The following is a 20,074-nucleotide window of genomic DNA, read 5'->3' as shown; positions in this document are numbered from 1 at the left end:
AATGAGCCCAGAGCATACACATATCAGAAGATTGCCATTGGGTTGGTTGGCTTGTTTCTTATGAATCAAATACTTTCTAGAAAAAAAAAAGTCTACTTTGGCCAAAGAATATTAATTTGCTTTTGGGATAGCCCTTCACAGAAGATACTTAGTCTTAAACTCTAAGTTTTTACTAGACTTCTTTTGCACCATAAGTTTTTCAAAGTAGACAAACTTCTTAGCCCTTCAGGCTTATGGTATGTTGTGAATAAATGACACAGGTGGACTATGTCAGCATGCACCTGAGGGTACTAAGCATGGGAGTCTGGGAATGAAAGAGGAGCTAGCCAGCATTTGTCAGAGCCCACTTATCTTGTCCCTGACCTTGAGTATGAGTTATCATCTGACTTCACAGCTGAGGTAACTGCGATCCAAGATGCTCAGGTATTATCATGCTTGCTTCCAGACCTACTGGAACCTCCTTAATAATGTTTTTTATCTCATCTAGCCCATAGGATCTCAGGAACAATAATAATGAGTTGTTTTGAATAACTTGGCATTAAAGAACCTTCGGATTAAAATAGTTGGCTTCGATGCCATCTGTTCTCAAAGAAATCAAACAAAAATCATTGTCACCACCATGACTGCCACGTCAACCACAGCCACCACCAACATTACATTGACTGTCACCAACACCATCTTGGCCAGCACAACTACCACCACCATGACTGCTACCACAGCTATCACCACCACAACTACCACAAACCAGCACCATCACCAATAGAATGTTCTGATATACCAGGACAATCTCCTAAAGCCTTTGTTCCCAAGTTCACATTTTTTTCAGAAACCAAATGGAGTTCTTTACATAATCTCAAGAGTACTACAGGATTTGGAGGGAAATTGCTCCTTCATGCCACACCGGTTTACTTCAAAGACCAGAATATGCCAGACAACAGATGCATACGCCAATGAAAAAACCGAAATCCCAAGAAGATATTCACCCATTTGTTGCTCTGTTTTGTTATGTCACATATTGAAAACAGCACAGGCCCCCTCCAATCTCATTAGCATGCGCACAGCTGTGTGACTTAGGCAAGCCAGGTGGTATTTTTAAGCCTATAAAATCAGGTGCTCTGCAAACAAAAAACAAACAAACAAAAACCAAAAGAAAACCAAACTAACACCCTTCCAGATCTGAAGGCCAGGAATAAAGCCAGTCTTCCTCTGAATACTGTTTTCATCAGAATCTGTTTTCCAACACCTACCTCATGCTTGTCCCAAATGTAATGTTCTGTGCTGTCTTGTTTACAGGAAAGAAACCAACGTTTTCTGACAAGGTAGGCTGTGTTTATGGTTTGTTTGTGGTTTTAGTTTTTGTTTGTTTTGGTTTTTAAAATCTAGTCCTTATTGTTTGGAAAGTGCCTGACCCTCACATGTCATCTCTGTTGTTTTGCAGCCCGTGGCCCCAGTGGGAAGGTAAGTAAGTCTCTGTTGTACTGTATGAAGGCCCAGAGATTCACCGCCCAGTGAAAGTGGTTTCTTACAAATCCTTTCCCTTAACTCTCAGCAGGGCTCTTGGTGAGCATTTACCCAAGATACAAAAGCCTCCTTTGCCACCAGGCATGGACAGACATGAAAGAAGTGAAAGAAGCGGACCCCTGACAGCAAAGAAGCCACCGGTTCCAAGGTAACTGTCCTGTGCAGCTTGAATTGGGCCTTTGAACTCCCAGTAGTGGGGAGGGCGAGGGCTCCTTTTCTTGCTAGTTGGATGAAAAGTGCTGAGGTCTGTGAAGAGAACAGGCATGGAGCTAAGGAGCGAATAGAAGTACTTTGTGGGGAGATGGGTGTGTGTGTGTGTGTGTGTGTGTGTGTGTGTGTGTGTGTGTGTGTGTGTGTGTGTGTGTGTGTGTGTATGTGTGTGCTGAGGGAGGCCTTGTCTGAAGCCAGTCTAGTTTTTGTTTGGACTTGCCCTACCTTGTCAGACTGAAGCCTGAGCAGCGCCCAGGAGCTGTATTTGCACTTCAATTCGTAAAAGAGCAGGGAGGAAAGACGGAGTGGGCACCTCTACACTTGCATTAGCCCTCCTTCTTTCTGCTCAAGCACTTTTACAACCACAGGAGACTGGACTCTGTTCTAGCAGCTTTCGTTCTGCTATAAAAATCATGTACGGTCTATTTAGCAAACGACCCCAGTGGACTTGGGTTCTGAGCCAGCCCAGCTACTTGGGGAGGGAACTGTGAGGTTCATTAGCTCATCTGTCGATCAAGATTCATAACCATAGCCTTGGCTTGGCTGTTGTGAGGAGTCAGTCAATATTAGGGCTAGAGTGTGCCAAGAAAATCCTCAGTCATTAACTTTCGTAACATTTCAATGCATTATCTAACAAATCAAAATACATAAAAAACCAATCATAATGGCCAAAATATCAAAATTTCCAATTAAAAAGGGAAGAAACGGTGAATGACATGAGAAACATCTAACATTAGCTATTCAACAGATTGTCCTTCTCTTCCATTCCCCCTTCCGCCCCTCCCTCCTTCCCTCCCTTCCTCCCTCCCTCCCTCCATGCCTTCTTTCCCTCTCTCCTAGGAAATACAGATGCCTCTGCAGTCTTTAGACAGCTAGATCAAAGCTATTGGATTGGCCTGTCCATCTGTACCAGGGGCACCAAGGCCCTATTAGAAAAGCCCAGAGCAGGGACCTTTGCCAACTGTTTTCTTATTACTTGAAGGGTGGGCCCCGTGGTGGCTGGTTTAAAACCTCAGCAAAGAAGAATATTACTGAAAGTGTTTTTATTTGCTTAGAAAAACATCCACTCTGTGAAATGTAATAGCTACTAAAAGCTGACTAAACACATATATATGTATATAATTATGTAATTATTTGCTACAGCAGCTCTGTAGAACAAAGGTTTGCCTAACTCAGCCTGCAACGATAACAGAGCACCCGGTGGCCACATTTCCCTTCTCTCCCTCCCCGCAGCTTTTCTGCTGGCATTCGCAACTTCCCCTTTGGCCACGGCTCAGTGGGTTTTATTTCTCCTTATGCGATTTACTGAAATTATATTCTGGGGCTGGCTCTTTGAATTTCTTGATGCTCATGTCTCTGCTCTCATTCATTTCAGGCACGGAAGGGGACCAGACAGAAGAGAGCCTGTAAGTGTGGGATGTCATTTAATAAATGCTTGGCACTGGGACAGCCAGGACAGGCTCTAGGGAGGTGGGACTCCATCTGCCTTGCCCTCCTCTGAAGTCGGGTAACAAGAGCAATGAGTCAGATAAATGCCAGTGTCTGCATCTTTTCACGTGGAGTTCATCGGGCCGATTTGCCTAGCTCTGAAGATCTCGAGGTGGCTGGCTTCCTGCAGCCTCATTCCCAGGAGTAATTAGCAAGGAGAGTGAGGGACAGGAATGGATGAAAAGGTCAGGAAGATGCTGCAGAGTCCAATTCTGACAGAAAAGTTTCCAAGCCTGCCTTTTCTCCTTTGAAAACTTCCACAGCTCACAAAATGGGGGTGGGAGGGTGGGGACGGGTGGGTGGGGGAGCGGTGTAGTGTTGCTGGATGCTACCTTGGGAAGTCAGTTGCTTTCTGGGGCTTTCTCAGTTTTAACAGTGACAGACTTAAGTCCCGGGATTTCCTTAGGCACACGGAAATGTCGATTGTTTACACCTAGCTTTCCTTGTGCTTCGAATTCGTGACCACATGTGGCATCATTCTTTCTCTGCTAATGGGAGACACCAAGGCTTGGTGTGATAATATGCTCAGATTTGCACAGGCAGTAAATTCAGATTCCTTGAATCTGAATATAGGTCTGTCTGAGACTCTCTGTTCTCCGTGCTCTTTTAAATATATTTTTAATGTTATTATTATTTGTATTGTATCTTTATAATGGATTGGGGCAGGTGCACATGTGCCACAGCATGCATATGGAGCTCAGAGGACAGTTTTGTGGAGCTGGTTTTGTCTTTCCACCTTTATATGGGTTCTAGAAATTGAACTGCCATCAGGCTTTGTGTGGCAAGTGCTTTTGCTCACTGGGCCATCTTGTTGACCCTAACCTTTGCTTTCTTGGTGGCCATCATAGATGCCTTTTTTTGATCATATGTTCAGGCAACAATGGCTGGGGTTTCTGAAGCTCTGTGTTAGGTGCTATATTTGTTGAAATATTATGGAGACAGGTACCCCAACATCACACAGGCACAACTGCACATCATCATGGAATAGTCTATGTGAGGGACTAGGAGCTAATGAGAGGAAAGGCGCTCTAAGGATCAGATCCAAGAGTGACTGCTTAAGGACAGTGAGAGCTACAGTGAATAGTCCTCAAGTGCTGCAGAGAACACAGACTAGGGCTACCCTGGTTTCATTTTGGTCTCAGGAATGTCTGAGAAGATAGGAGGGATGGCTATGGGCATTCCCAAGGCATCAGGGCAACAGCCTGCTACAGAGACACAGGGACAAAGTGGAAGAGGGACAGTGAGGCTAACTAACATCACATCCCTGAGGCACCCAGTCTCTGAAGGATTGAGTCTCCCCTTGAGAATCTAAGGTTATACCTTCCTGAACCAATGCAGACATGGCAACTGTGCTGGAGAACAGTGGCACTCTGGGGGAAACTCCTCCACGTTTATTTGTGTGGCCTTTGCCGAGACTCTCGGTTGCTTGGCCTGAGTGATTCTGACTGGTGGTAGCACTGAGGGTGGGGAGCCTTATTAGATAGTACTCAACCAATGCCAAGCACTCACAGTAACTAACTCAATCCTTACAAAACAGTTTGGGGAAGGTACCACTTCATCACCACTGGGCCGGTCTACCAAACCAGCTCAAGTTGGCTGTTTGATTTTTCTAGCCAATGGCAGACCTGCTTTGTCCTTTTGAGCATCATTTCTTATTGGAGCAGGAGAGGAAATAGCCTTTCTCTTGTCTGTCTCACAGGGTGGCCTTGCAGTTGAAAATAGTAAGAGATGATGCACCTTGTAAGGTGCCCTATGAATAAATGAGGGGCAAGAAATGCAAAGGAGAGGCAGGAAGGAGGCTGGGGCTGCGGGGCAGACAGGCCTGGCTGAATCCCTGCCTGCTGCCCATGGCGAGTGCTCCAAGAAGCTCAAGTATCATTGCCAATGCAATTAAAGCCACTGGAGGGAGCTGACGGGAACATTACATGAGCGTCTTAGACACATCACAGGGGTTGCAAATGTTGTTATACTCAAGTCCCTTAGGAGCCTCGGACCTTCTTTCAAGCTGGGTATTTGAGGGAAATCTCAGATTGGAATGTCTTTGGGCGGCTATGGATATTAGAGAAATCATAAACCACTTAGCAAGTTCTAGCTGGATTGTAAAGATGGGGAAGCTCTAGAAAATCCTCCGCAACTTATGTGCTGTGAGAAAGCTGTAACTGTTAAAGAAAGAACCAGACACATTTCATGACTGAGGAATGGCTTCTTAGGAATTGGGTTTTGATGATAAGTTAATATCTTTTATTATGTTCCCCTTACAGGATGAAGATGATGGTATGTCTAGAAATCTTTATTACAACCCATTCTTACTCCTTTAAACTCTCATCCTCTCATTTTTCTGATCAGCTATTTAAAGAGAATTATTGGGTATGGAACCCCACATGCCAATCAACATAAACAGACATATACCAATTGCTACACCTCATTGCTTCAGTAAAATGTAATTACTTGGTTGGATTACAAGGAGAACTTAGGTGCATGTGTAATAGTTCAGAATACCTAACTGCACAGAAAATTGCGTATAGCCAGGGGTGGTGGTACGTACCTTTAATCCCAGCACTCAGGAGGCAGAGGCAAGTGGATTTCTGTGAGTTTGGCCCACAAAGTGAGTCTAGGATAGCCAGGGATATTACACAGAGAAACCCTGTCTTGAAGAAAAGAATAGGAAGAAGGAGGAGGAGGAGGAAGAGAAAGAATGAAGAAAGAAAAATTGCATTTGTCTTGATAAAATTTTTTCTAATATTTATGTTCTCTAACATTTATAGATACAAAAATCAGTAACTGTGAATGAATTTCAAAAGACAAAATAAAAAATTTCAAAAGGAGAAAAAAACCCTAAAATTTATAAGGTTTCCCATTAACAAATAAGAGTTTTAAAACAAAATTAAAATTTCACTATAGAGAACAATAGCAATTTTAAGTGATTCCAAGGTGGTGAATTATCTAGAAAAGCCACGGATAGGTTCTCTTCCTACCATTTGCTAATTATGTCTAATATTTTGGATTTTGTCTCTTCCTTCCTATCAACTGGTTATGATTTGAGCTGGGGGGGGGGCGGTACTCTAAATGTCTTCAGATTTGAATTCTGACTACTCATTTTTCTTCCCTGCCCCTACAGCGCATCAAAGACCGTTGCCCCAGCCGTCACTACCTCCTATGAGCTCCAACACATTCCCTTCAAGGTCTGCCAAGCCAAGCCCCAAGCACACATTCCCGTTGTCTCACATGCCCGGAGCCTTCTCAGAAAGGTTGGTGGCTGTGCCACTCAGTTCTAACTAGCCATAATGTCTGGTGGCTTCTGTTCTCATTTCATGTGTGTTGCTGTGACAAATATTCTGATGGAGATCACCGTAGGGAAGGAAGGGTTTCTTTCCTTTTACAGTTTAAGGTTGTAGTCCAGCGTTTCTAAATCTGTGGGTTGTGACCCTTCAGGAACTGTATTAAAGGGTTGCAGCATTAGGAGGGTTTGCTGTTCTAGTCTAACATTTCAGGAAGGCCAAGGCAAGAAACCAAGTAGCCAGCCGCATCATCTCCACAGTCCGGAGCACAGAGAAACCAATACACCCATGCTGCCTGCCTGCTTGCTTACTTTTTTTTTTTTCTGGCTGTCTTCAGTCATATACAGTTCCGATTCTAGCCCATGAAATGGTATACTTACTGTGGCCTGGATCCTCCTACCTCAGCGAACCATTCGGGGCAATTCCCCACAGATCCACCCACAGGCCAGTGTGATCTAGATAACTCTTCAGTTGAAACTGTCTTCCCAGGTGATCCTAGGTGTGACAGACTAACAGTTACAACTAACCAGGACAGTTTAGCATTATGGTAAAGGCCAGGTAGTTTGAGAAAAGAAAAAAGAGAAAGAAAGAAAGAAAGAAAGAAAGAAAGAAAGAAAGAAAGAAAGAAAGAAAGGAGCCAGTGGGCAGAGCTGACTAAGGAAACAAGGAAAATGAGCCCGGAGAACGTCTGGAAGTCTGGTTGTTCTCTGAGTTTCTGAGTTTGAGGGGAGTGGTGGGGCTGACTTGTCCCATGATTGTCCAAGGAATGGACTCATGGCAGATGTTTTCACTTGCTTATCTCAAGGGAACAGCATTAAGAAACCCAGGTAACTGAAGTTCTTGGAGCTCCTCTTCCATCTTGGCTGGGGGAAACAGAGAATGTGCCTCGCACCTGACAGAGGCCAAGCCCCCATGCTCAGGCGTGGTCCCTCAGAAGGATTGTTTTCTCGAAAACTAGAATGTATCAGTCATAATAAGACCAGGAACAGTCACAAAGGCATGGCTCGGAGAACCCAAGCAAGTCCAAGACCATCGCTGCCCAGGAGAGCCAATGGGCCGCCTCATGTGGCTCCTCCCCAGGGAGCCTGATGCCAGGGTGGTGTGATGAGCACCAATAACAAAGCAGGGAGCACCTCCAGTCTGGCTTCTTTAACCCAAATCCCCAGTCAGGTCCCATCACCCTAACCCAACTACAGCCTTGTTCTCTTTCTGTTTCCACAGTAACATTGGCTTTCAGCAGAGTGCTTCCCTGCCGCCGTACTTCTCCCAAGGTTTGTACACTTACGACTTCTGCCTACCAACATGTGCATGGGGTTACCATATAATGTGTCGGCAAAGGCTTTGTTTCCTAAAAGTATACAGCATCTCCATTTAACACTTAATTCAATGTCTGCAAGGTACCAAGAGCTGCTGGAATGAGATACTACATAAAACGCCATGCACACACACGCGCGCACACGTGCTCAGTCACCAGAAGGCCTGCCTTTTCCTTCACCTTCCCACCCAGACCTATGTCCCTGATGGTTCAATAAAGAGCTCAGAGCAGTGGTCAGCATCCTTGTAGTTTCAGCGATGAATCTGCTCTCAGGTTGTAAGTTGGGAAGCATACTGAAAATATAGATTACAAGAACCCAGCCTCAAGAAATTCAGAACGAAACCAGATATGGTGGCTCATACTTGTTATCTGGGCCCATGGAAGGCGGATTAGGAGTCTAAGACCATCTTCAATGAAAGCAGAAAGCTTGTGGCCACCTAGGAATAGATTGTATGAGAGACGAATAAGTAAAAAGAAAAAAAAATGAAAGCCACGGTTCATGTGCAGAAACAGCAGATTTTAAATATAAAATCATATTAGTATGTTTGATCTACAACTTAGTAATATATCTATGCATTTTACACAAGCATCATTGTTACTGGGACACATCATGCCATATGTGAGAGCCCACTGCCGACACAATGGCAGATGCTAAACCTCAAAGTTGAGGTGCCAGTGTTCATCTTTACCAGGTGAGGTCCTGTTCTCTACTCACCCCAATTTTCACAGGTCTTCAGAATCACAGTTTTTAAAAGCTCATGGGTGTCAATTGCCTGTCTCTTATAAGCATCTGGGTTCCAGATAGTGCCTTTACAGCATTTCTCAAAGCAAGACACATCGGATTTTGGAGTTGGTCATGGGCCTTGTGAATACACACAGTAAAATCTTTTAGAACGCTGTCTTAATCAGAGGTGATGCTTTTTAAACCTCAAGCCTGCCAGATAGATACCTTGTTCCCCGTCTTTTACATGGGATGATGCAACCCCAGGAAGCTAAGAATTGTACCATGTGTTGTCCAAAAGCCATCAAAGGTCCCATAACGACTCGGATGGAGATCCAGACGTCAAGGGTGGTAGCTGACTGCAACAACATGTGTGCACACTTGCGTAGCATAGGCAGATCGCGGTTCTGTGCTGTTGGCCGTGGGGCACAGAAACAGACAGCTACGCACTGTAGCATTTAGGTCTACTTGTTCTTCTGTAGTGTTGGAGTTCATTCACTCTTAGTATTCTGACTGGGCACTGGGGACCCAGAGAAGGCTGGAGCTAGCAGCTAAGGCCCAGGGTTCCCTACTCACAGACAACGGTGAGGAACTGACCCAGGACTCCTCGGCTCTTCCTAGCTGGGCCTCCTTTCCTCAGTGGATCCTGACACAGAAGCACCTCAGGTGCTTTGAATCATGCGGATTCCCAGGACTCTGGTGGTGCTAGTGCCCCAGGGGTTCTCACTTAGGCAACGTAATGTTTCGGAACCACAGGCCTTAAGACTTGGTCCTGCCGCTGCTGCGTGAAATCTGCTCAGACCCTCTAAGCCTCACACCCAAAAGAAAAGCAGCGCCACTCTGGTCACGTGGCCCTGAAGATTAAAGACAGCGTACAGAGCATGCCTTATTTAAACCCAGATAGAGTTGTGCTGAGCAAACATTTGTTGGAGGAACAAACAAATCACAGGAGAGTGAGAGCACATTCGAGACAACAGGACTTTTCAGTTCTTTTCAGCTGTTCCGATACAGAAACGAGCCTTGGCACCCACAGCACAGTCAATCTGAGAGACATTCTCCTAAAATGTTCAGCAAAAAAGAGAGGGTTTTAGAAAAGAGGATGCACAGGCTGAGGTAATCTTTCAGTGCTCTGTGACAAGCTCTTGGCTGAGCCGATAGTCTGTGGTGTCCGTTAGTCCAACGGTTCTATGTCTTAGAAAGCTGCAGAACCAAAGTAAACAGAGACATCACAGCAAACATTGGCTCTGAATCTAACGCTACTCTCAAGGCACTTCCTGCCGTTCTCTCTGTGAAGAGACTGGGACATAATTATCACCTCAGTGCTGCCAAAGTGTGAGCTGTTGGGAAAGCACTCATGTGTGCTGCTATGGCAGACGTCTACGATGGGTCTGCTTTATGCACGTTCTTACTGAGGCACACAGTAAAACAATTGTGGCGGTCTTTCTAGATAGGCCCACATTATGCTGTAGCTAGCATGTTTAGGGGCTCACTGAAATGTTGGGGATCTCTCCCAGTTTCACCAGCATGGTACAGAACACTGCCCAAGCACCCCCTTGGAGCTTTAGAGGGGTGGAAATTATCTTTTCTCAACCTCTTGTTTTTGAAAATATCAAGTACTCTCATGGGCGCATCCGGGATGGAGGCACCAAGAGATAATAAATACAATGGCTGACGGTAAGTTAATTTTCAGAATGCTTTGCTTTGAAGGTGCCAGCAACAGACCACCTCTCAGAAATGAAGCCAGAAACTTACCCTTGCCAGTTCCGAACAGGCCTCAGCCTCCATCTCCTGGGGAAGAAGAGGTAATGCAGCCTTCTCTAATTTTGTTAGCCTTTTTTTTTTTCTTTCTAGCAAAGGGAGAGACCATCAGCCGCTCTGCAGTACTTGTGTCTTCTGTAAAAGTTTTGTGTTTGCCATTTAATTAAGAGAGTAGCTGTGTAGCTCAGTAGTCACACCCTTGCCTGGCGTTGCTTGAGGCCTTATCCTGGATCCACAACATCACACACAAGAAGCCAAAACCAGAGGGAAAGATGTAGGTGAAAAACTAATATTTTCTTTAGTATTATTTCAGTCTTCAGGAGCATTAAGAAATGGGAAACATGGGGGCTGGAGAGATGGCTCAGAGCTTAAAGAGCACTGCCTGCTCTTCCAGAGGTCCTGAGTTCAATTCCCAGCAACCGCATGGTGTCTCACTACTATCTATGATGTGATCTGATTCCCTCTTCTGGCATGCAGGGTACATGCAGATAGAGCACTGCATACATAATAATAAATAAAATCTTTTTAAAAAAATGAAATGGAAAAAATGATGCCATTTTCTCATCTGTTTCCTGGTTTATAGCCTTAAAAAAGTAAGTCTCTTAGTCGCTCCATTAGGACAGATTTTTCATTAAGTACATTACTACTGTATAATAAACCAAAGAAGTCCCTCTATCTCTGTCTTGCAGGATGTAAGGGTCTATTATATAAGGGAGGCCCCTTCACAGCTGCCTCCGCAGCCAGTGACACGATAAGGAAGCAGTCCACAAAAAACGCCTTCCATGTAGCCCCATCTAAGCGATTCTAGTCAAGAAAACAAATGTTTCACCCCTGAGAGAACTGAGGTGGTGGTTTACGCGAGTTGTTAGTAGGTTCGTTTTCCCTTTTTGCTTTGTTTATGTAACTACAGAACTTACAGTGCTTTTTAAATTGTTCTTATTTGTAGATGCCATTAGATGAGGAGTGGTACGTCTCTTATATTACCCGACCAGAGGCAGAAGCCGCTCTTAGGAAGATAAACCAGGTATCCCTGTGCTGTTTATTTTTTATGCGGTTATAAATGTTAGTGGAGGCAGAGAAAGGGTGTTGACGTGCCCTGGGTCTTGAGTATGGGCCAGCTGCTGTTCCTGCTGCTACGTGCTGTTCCTTTAAGACCCATTAGTGCTACCACCCTACCTTCTAGCATCCCTAGAATGTTCTCTCTGAGGCATCACTTGGGTGGCAGAAATTCTAAATTAAAGGAAATCATATGTCGGTTGGCAGAGATGGGAGGAAGACGGCCTTTCTTCGCCTGTCACAGCGATTTTCAGGCTCAGCAGCGGATTGGAGCATCTGGGGGAGTTTTGTTTGTTTGCTCATTTTGTTTTAAAAAATCTGTATTCTTGGGAGCGGTTTTAATTCGTGGGAGTGCAGTGTAGGCTGAGGGAGTCTTCAGACTCACCAGGTGACTCTGAATTCAAGCCAAGCCTGTGACTCACTGGTTTAGAGGGAAGTTCCTTTACCAGATATGTTTTGACTGGCTCAATTAACTAAGAATTTTGTTATTGCGAATTTATGGCTCTTTAAATCCCATTCTAATTAAGTATATAGAGGAAGGAGTGATTTGTAAGGCTCTTACTAATTAGGTCTATTTTAATATTAGATCTTTGTCATGCTGTATTACATTGTAATAAATCTTGTATGAACATTTAAAATGCAGCTGGAATGGTGTGGCACACGCCTTTAATCCCAGTACTCAGGAGGCAGAGGCAGATCGATCTCTGTGAGTTCGAGGCCAGCCTGGTCTACAAAGCAAGTCCAGGACAGCCAGGGCTACACATAGAAACCCTGTCTCGAAAAACCAAAACCAAAACAAAACAAAAAATTAAAATGCAGAACAAAACACATGCTTTCTAAATATTGGGAGGGAAAGAGTGACAAGAATATAGAAAGTCCACAACACTTTTGTTCAGGTATGTGATGGGTAAAGGCAAAATACAGCAATTGTGTGGGATAAGGGAGAGTTCATAACAAATGGTATGTTCTGAGTGGGAACTTAGAAAGGAAATTTAAGCTAATTAAGAGAAGTCAGCAGTTATTCAGTAAGTGAGCTACCTTATTTCTTATGGCCCTTTATCCACTCACTTATTGATTGTATTTATTTTTTATTACTGAAGGCTATTTTAAATTAAGAAGCTTAAAAGATATTAACTTGAAAACTTTGAATACAACCTTGATTGCCTTTCTGGATAATCAAAAGTTTCAGGGTACTTGGGGTCCCCAGCTGTAAGGAGAACTCAACGCCAATTAGACAATGACAGCTTTGCAGGTCCTAGAGGGTTGTCTCTTCCAAGCAATAAAAGGGCCTGGTTTTTACTTCTGCCGTTAATAAGAAGCACCTGTTCCTGCAGGACGGCACCTTCCTGGTCAGAGATAGCTCTAAGAAAACAGTGAAGAATCCATACGTCCTCATGGTGTTGTACAAAGACAAAGTTTACAACATCCAGATCCGTTACCAGGAGGAAAGTCAAGTATACTTGTTGGGGACCGGACTTCGAGGCAAAGAGGTAAGGATGTCACACTTCACTCTTTCTCCCAAATGCATGCTGCATAGCAACTGTGCAGTTAAATTGCATGCTGCACAGCAACTGCACAGTTAAATCGCATGCTACATAGCAACACGCTGTTAAAAACTTTAGTGAGGTCCTCCACTCACTGAATTGAAGGAAATAAGAAAATTACTACGTGCCTAACACCACCATAAGAATCTTTCTTGAATTCTCATTCTAAATAATTCAACATCATAAGTGTAGCCTGTATGAGGTGTTTGGGGCCGAACCAAGGGCCTTGTGCACACCAGTCAGGTGTGAGCACTGACTTCTATCTCTGGTCCCAAAATGTAACTTTTAAAATAAAAAAAATTTGAAAAAATACATTTATGAAGTGTCAAAGGTAGCATTTTCCATTATATGTATGTATGTAAGATTATGGTATGCCCATAAAACTTTATTTAAAATACCATCAGAAGGACTGGAGAGATAGCTCAAAAATTAAGAGTACTTGCTACCCTTGCAGAGGACTGGGGCTCTGTTTCCAGGTCCTACACTAGGTGGCTCACACTGTCCTGTAACTCCAGTTCCAGGGGCTATGATGTCCTCTTCTGGCCATTGTGGGCACCTGCATGCACACGGTACACTTACAGATAATCAGGCACACACATGTACACATCAATACCAAAACTTTTAATTTAAAATCCTGTATGAAGAAACAGAGAGACCTAGACTAGTGATTACTGAGATACATGGGGGCATTTCTTGTTAAACTGAGACATTTGACTCTGTGAAGATCGCCAAAGAAAATTTCAAAATATTTATTTATTTATTATATGCATGCCCTGTCTGCATGTTCACCGGTAGGCCAGAAGAGGGCAGCAGATCCCATCACAGATGGTTGTGAGCCACCATGTGGTTGCTGGGAATTGAACTCATGACCTTTGGAAGAGCAGTCAGTGCTCTTAACCTCTGAGCCATCTCTCCTGCCCCCCACCCATAACATCTTAAGACACATTTTCTAATGTTACACAGAGAAAACCAGCTGAACAAAACATTTATAGAGCGAGAACAATTCACTACTAACGTCCATCCAAAAGACTTTAAGCCAGTGACAGTGCTAAGCCGAAGGAGCATGATTTTGGTCAAATGTTAGGGCCAGCAGCTCCATGCTGACAGCTGCATGTGTTTCTCCAGAGGCAGTGTCACCTCCCAAAACGTCTCCTGCTCTAACATGAAGACACAGGTTTCCTTGGAGGAAGGTGCCTGGATGGTTTGTCTCAGAACAAGTACACAGTCCTGTTTGGGTACAATTCGACTTCTGATCACATCTAGGGGGATGGATGAGACCAGTCTACCTGGACCAGGTTGTGGATACAAAGATGTGGCTGCTGAGGCCTCACACTGTCAAGTGTGGAGGTGACTGGGAAGCAATGGTTACACCACGCTAAAGCTTCAGAAATGCGCAGTCTGAACTCCTGGTTCCTTACACCTCTCAAATAGTATGAACTGTGGTGACGTGGGGATGCAGAAACCCAAGAAATGGAAACCAGACACCAATACCAAGCCACAGGCATCAAGATGAAAATACCTAGGGTAAATGAGCCGCTACAGAGGCTGAGATTTTATTTTTAAACAACTTTTGTTTTTGTGTACCCTGTGGCACCTGTGTGGAGATCAGAGGACAATTTGTCGGCATAGGTTCTCTCCTTCCTCCACGTGGAGTCTGGGAATTGACTTGAGGTCATTAGGCCTTTTACCCACCAAATCATCTCTCTGGACCAACTTAACAGTTTTACCTCTTAATTACAGTTTTTTTGGACATTGAGGGAGAAACCTCTAAAATACTTGACAAATTTTATTTCTCTCATAATTCCTCCAAATGAATGCAGATTGAAACACCATAGTTATGAAATGTGTACCGTCCGTTCTGGTGTTAACTCATCTCCCCCTTTGACTTTTCCAGGACTTCCTGACTGTATCAGATATTATTGACTACTTCCGGAAAATGCCACTATTGCTCATTGACGGGAAAAATCGAGGCTCCAGGTACCAGTGCACACTAACATATGCTGCAGGCTGTCCATAGCGAGGGAGCCTCCTGCTTCTGCTCTCACTGCGGGAAGATCAAGTGGCCTAAGGGAATGGATGAACACTTAGGACTGAACCAAACCCCTCAGCGTGGACACAGAGTTCTGCCTTTTCCTTCTAAAAGGTGTCTGAAGATTGCTGAGTACCACATAACTTATTTATTTTCTTCGATGTTTATAAAGCACAGACGTAATCCTGTCCACGTGTGAAGTCTAGGAGAGCATGGAAGTACTTCAAGACATGAGGTTTTGAACATCCATTTCAAAAGACAGTACTTTATACCGCAGAAATAATGCGGGCAAGCTTAAAACATACCGAAACTGATCACTTTTGATATCACATTTTATAAGAAACTTTCGTCAGGCTGAAGCAACTTGTCTTCTACACCACTTAAAATGATTAAAATTCATTTCCCGCACAGCAATAATTCAAGGGGCTCCAAAAATGTAACTCCATTCTTTCATTTTGGTTTTTCAGGGTGTGCTTTTATGTATTTTTTTTTCTCATCATGAAATTAATGTATGTTGGGATAACTTCCTGGGATTAAAGTTATCTTTTGCTTTACTCGATTAGATCCTTAAAACAATTCCATTGTTTAGTCCGTGCTATTATATTTTTGTTTTAAGGCAAATGGAAGCTACACATACTAGACAGTTTTAGATTCAGTGATGCAGCTTTGCTGTCAAACATGCCTGGACTTATGTTGTTTCTCTATCACATCCCCCCATATCTACATCCATAGTGTACTCCCTTGAAAAGCATTTTCTAGTATTGAAGACCTTCTGGAACTATGAGCAATGCTTTGCAGACAGAACGACAGACAGACAGACAGACAGACAGACACACACACACACACATACACACTTCTAGCCCACCTTCCTACTAGACACTACTTGTATTGGTTGGCACGCTACTGTTGCTCAGTGTGGTCGCCGATTCCTGGTTTTGTTTTGGGTTGTTCTGCTTTGGGGTCAGCCTGTGATGTGAGGAGGCCATCAGCTGGGAAACAAAGAGAAAGAAGAGAAGAGAAGCAAATCTCCCTCATGGGCAGCCGCTTGCCAACCTAACTTCGTTCCACTGGGCTCTCTCTCTTAAGGTTCCACCACTGCCCAGTGCTGCCCTGGCAGGTGGGTGTGGGGGCCATTCCTCTAGCCTGTGGGCCGTTGGAGAATACTTGCCTAAAGCCCTGTTCTTGCTTTTCTGTCTTACTAAGCCAGCGTTTGGTGAAACTTGGCTCATCCTTCTCTGATTGGCTTTGAAGCATCTCATTTCTTTCTTTCAGCTTATAAATCTCACTTAACAAACATCACAGGTGGACTGTTGATTTATGTTGGCTTAACTCACCATTTTTGACCTTATGATACCATGAAGTGATGCCTGTTAAGTACAAACGTATGCCAAAGTTTGAATTGTGCTTTTCTTGGGCTAGCAACAGGTGGTAAGAGCCTTGGCCAGCCATGTGATCACCAGGGTACCCAACAGAACTTTACATGCTATATGTTGCAAGTGTTTTTTTTTTCCTTTTGGGGGGGGAGTTATAGACACTCAATAAATTAAACAATTTATTCAGTATTTTAAGACAAAATCGAGGCTTTTTTTAAGGTGACTTTGCCCAGCGAAAAGCTAAAGTGTGTGATCTGAGCATGTCTAAGGTGGCCTAGGAAGACCCTGATGTTCAGTAAGTATGTACAGTAAATGAAGTTCCAATTCACAGTATTTCCTCTCTCCACTATAAGTTTTTCAAGATATCATCAGTGTAGGCAGAAGAGAATTTCCACTACTGTTCATGCTTAGCAAGCCATAACCTGGTATCCACTGAACACTGGCAACCTTTGTTCTTCCAATCTCATTCCCTTGGGATGATCGGCATCATTGTGTGACTTTTATTGACAAAAAGTTTTGATTTCTTTGATCTAAATTTTTTCAAGTGGAAAAGAATATTCTAAAATTTTAATTTCATGAGTTAAAGGACAAACTTTTTGTTTGTTTGTTTGTTTGTTTTGGAAGGGACCTCAAAATTCACCGGGCTAGCCTTGAACCTACACTAAGTAGGTAGGATATGGAAATGCTTAACCAGTGACAACAGTACTGTTCTGCAAAGCCTTGCTCTTTCACACCCAGAGCTCTCAATTTAGGATCCAGAACATGGACTTTCTAAAGCTGAATGCGCCCTGTATAATTTTGTTTCCTTATCAGAATGTTCACCAGGGATTTACAATGTCCATACTGTGTGAAATACTGAGCAAGGTCCTGAGAGAGGGTACCATGATACTCTGCAAGTCCTAGGACAGAATAAGCTCAATTTGTGCCTTGCTTTATGGTGCTGTTTTTATATTTAAAGGTGATGAGAATTAAGGACATGGCAGATCTCCAAGTGTCCACTGGTAGTAATGATGGGTAAAATTGTCAGCTGGGTTTTAGAGTCACTGAAGGGTGTGTGGGTGAGGATGTTTTCAGAGAGGTTTGTCTGAGGATGGAAGACAGCACGCCCCAAATGTGGGAGAGTGCACATAGCACATCTTTACAGCCTCTCTTGGCTTCATGATGGCAGACACGATGTGACAGTAGCCTCATGGTCCACCACTTTCTCCTCCCTGCTATGATTGAATGTATCTCCTCAAGCTAAAGCCAACCCTGCTCCCCTTAAGTTGCCTCTTCTCAAGTGTTTGCTCACAGAACAAGGTAAGTAGTGGTGGATGGCATAAGACGGAATGTAGTCAGTCTCTTAGGGTAAAAGGGCAAAAGTGAACCTGGAAGGTAACGTGTTCTCTTACAGTCCTATGACTGCAATCATGGGAGTCTCTGTTTTCAGGACTAGCAACGTGTGTGCTTTCAATTCTATTCTTCGGCCAGAGCTTTGCCTATCTGAGCCATGAGCCTTATGCCCCAGGTCTTTGTTCAAGATTAACATCTTACAAATCAGGAGCCCTCTCTGAAGCAGAAAAAAATCAGTCCTTTTTTTAGGGTCACCAAAAGACAAAGCTACCTGGCACAGCCATGTTGAATAGGAACAGCAAAAGTCATGAAGCCAGCACAGCTGTTTGACAAAGCTCCAGCAAAGATGAGTTGAGTGATGCAATCACTGTGGTATGGTCCCCTACATTTTGGCCTTGATTTCTGTGTTGCATGCTTGGGGAGTTTTTATTATTTCTACAACTTGGGGATAGATATTGGATCAATGGAAATTTGCTTCTGAATCATTTACACTCTCTCCCAGGAATAGTGTTCCTCAGATTCCCCAGGAATGTCCTGACTATCCTACCCCTCCTGCTTTTAGGGAAATATCTTTATCTGGCTCTACCTGAAGATATTCCTTATGCTCTGGAGGTTGTGACTCAAATAATTATGCTGGAGACCTCCTTATGAGGCTCTGACTCAAGGAAACTCTTGGCACATCTGCCCCTCGATGTTCCTTACTCAGGAACAAGATAATCAAAACAAAGTAAACTTAAAAAGGTGACCAATATCCAGTGGCAGGCTACAGAGTTGGCAGCAGAGCCAATTAAAAGCCTCTTCCTAATGATGGACAAAGAATGGTGTGGATAAATGATCAAATAATAAAATATTAAGACCTCCCCTTTCTTAGAAAAAGTTACCTCATTCAGGCCCACTGTAGTGTTGTATGACCAAGGAACAAAGAATACCAAGATTAAACATATAGAGTCTGTAAATATATGAACTATAAACATCCTATTATACCAGAAATTAAATAATAACTGCAGCAGCTTTGGCCTGAAGACTTTAACTTGGGGCTAATGATAATTAGCAGTCCGGCTATATAAAGTTGATTATACGTAACAATCTGCCCAGGCTGGCTTGGAGATTTTCTTTCTGCCCAGTGCCCTTGAAACCTCAAGAGTTAGCAGCCTGAGAACAGGCTGTCATGCTTTGACAAAATGTCCTGAAACTTTAATATTGTTAAAAGTTGGGCTATGGGGCTGATTAGGGAAAATGATTGTAAAAGATAATTCTGTTCTGTATGGTTTATCAATGATGACTTAACTTATGACCAAGCAGAAGTTAAAACATGTTTCTGGGCACATAACTGATATAATCTATGTTTTGGAACAGCATGAACTCTATCCCTGCATACTTAGTTCTGTATAAATAAAGAAGCACTCTGACTGCCAGTGAGCGGCCAGGATGTAAACTCCTACCTATCCCCATGCCTGACCTGGTCCTCTCTTGCCTTCCTCATTGCTCTTGCCTCCATCCTTCTTTATTTTTATTTTAATTTATTCATATTACATCCCAATTGTTATCCCTGTTGTATCTTCCTGTTCCTACCCTCCCTCTCTCTCCTGCCCTATTCCCCTCCCCTAGACCTCTGACAGAAGGGGACCTCCTCCCCCATCATATGACCATAACCTATTAGGTCTCATCCAGATGACCTGCTTCCCTTTTGTCTGTGTGCCCTCCTTCACCAAGGAGAAGTGATCAAATCGGAGGAGGGTACTAGAGTTCATGTCAGAGGCAGTCCCTGCTCCCCAAGAACCCTGGAGAATGAGCTGTCCATTGGCTACATCTGAACAGGGGTCTAGGTTCTCTGCATGCATTGTCCTTGGTTGGTGCAACAGTTTGTGTAGGTCCCCCTTGGTCCAGTTCTGCCTGTCTCGATGGTCTCCTTGTGGGGCTCCTGAACCATCTGGGTCCTTCCATGCCCCCATTCTTCCATACCAGCAATGAAGGAGTGTTCTCTTTTTTCCACATCCTCGTCAGCATGTGCTGTCACTTGAATTTTTTATCTTTAGCCATTCTGATAGGTGTAAGATGGGATCTCAGAATCATTTTTATTTGTATTTCCATGATATCTAAGGGTGTTGAACATTTCTTTTAGGTGTTTCTGGCCATCCGATGTTCCTCTGTTGAGAATTGTTTCTGTACCCCATTTTTTAATTGGAAAATTTGGTTTAGTGGTGTTTAATTTCTTGAATTCTTTATATATTTTGGTTATTAGCCCTTTGTTGGGTGTAGGGTTGGTGAAGATCTTTTCCCAGTCTGTAGGTTGTTTTTTGGTCTGTTGACAGTGTCCTTTGCCTTACAGAAGCTTTTCAGTTTCATGAGGTCCCACCTATTAATTGTTGATCTTGGAGCCTGAGCTATTGGTGCTCTGTTTAGGGAGTTGTCTCCTCTGTCAATGAATTCAAAGCTCATATCCACCTTT

At 43.6% G+C, this 20,074-nt stretch overlaps 1 protein-coding gene across 1 annotated transcript in view; it reads left to right on the top strand.

Moving 5' to 3' along the window:
- Nucleotides 1-15,474, top strand: part of LCP2 (lymphocyte cytosolic protein 2) — a 45,081-nt gene extending 29,607 nt beyond the window's left edge. Inside the window, exons 11-21 of the mRNA XM_084762900.1 lie at nt 1,294-1,319; nt 1,439-1,458; nt 1,550-1,669; nt 3,107-3,137; nt 5,481-5,493; nt 6,338-6,467; nt 7,719-7,768; nt 10,241-10,335; nt 11,238-11,315; nt 12,682-12,837; nt 14,786-15,474. Coding sequence (XP_084619026.1) covers nt 1,294-1,319; nt 1,439-1,458; nt 1,550-1,669; nt 3,107-3,137; nt 5,481-5,493; nt 6,338-6,467; nt 7,719-7,768; nt 10,241-10,335; nt 11,238-11,315; nt 12,682-12,837; nt 14,786-14,908 — 842 coding nt within the window. The 3' untranslated portion in view covers nt 14,909-15,474. The remainder of the gene's footprint in view (nt 1-1,293; nt 1,320-1,438; nt 1,459-1,549; nt 1,670-3,106; nt 3,138-5,480; nt 5,494-6,337; nt 6,468-7,718; nt 7,769-10,240; nt 10,336-11,237; nt 11,316-12,681; nt 12,838-14,785) is intronic.
- Nucleotides 15,475-20,074: the final 4,600 nt, after the last annotated feature.

Source organism: Acomys minous, assembly GCF_964271855.1.
Source record: "Acomys minous genome assembly, chromosome: 16".
Classification (NCBI taxonomy): domain Eukaryota; kingdom Metazoa; phylum Chordata; class Mammalia; order Rodentia; family Muridae; genus Acomys; species Acomys minous.
The sequence above is the reverse complement of the archived record's forward strand: the minus strand, read 5'-3'. Positions and strand labels throughout refer to the sequence as shown.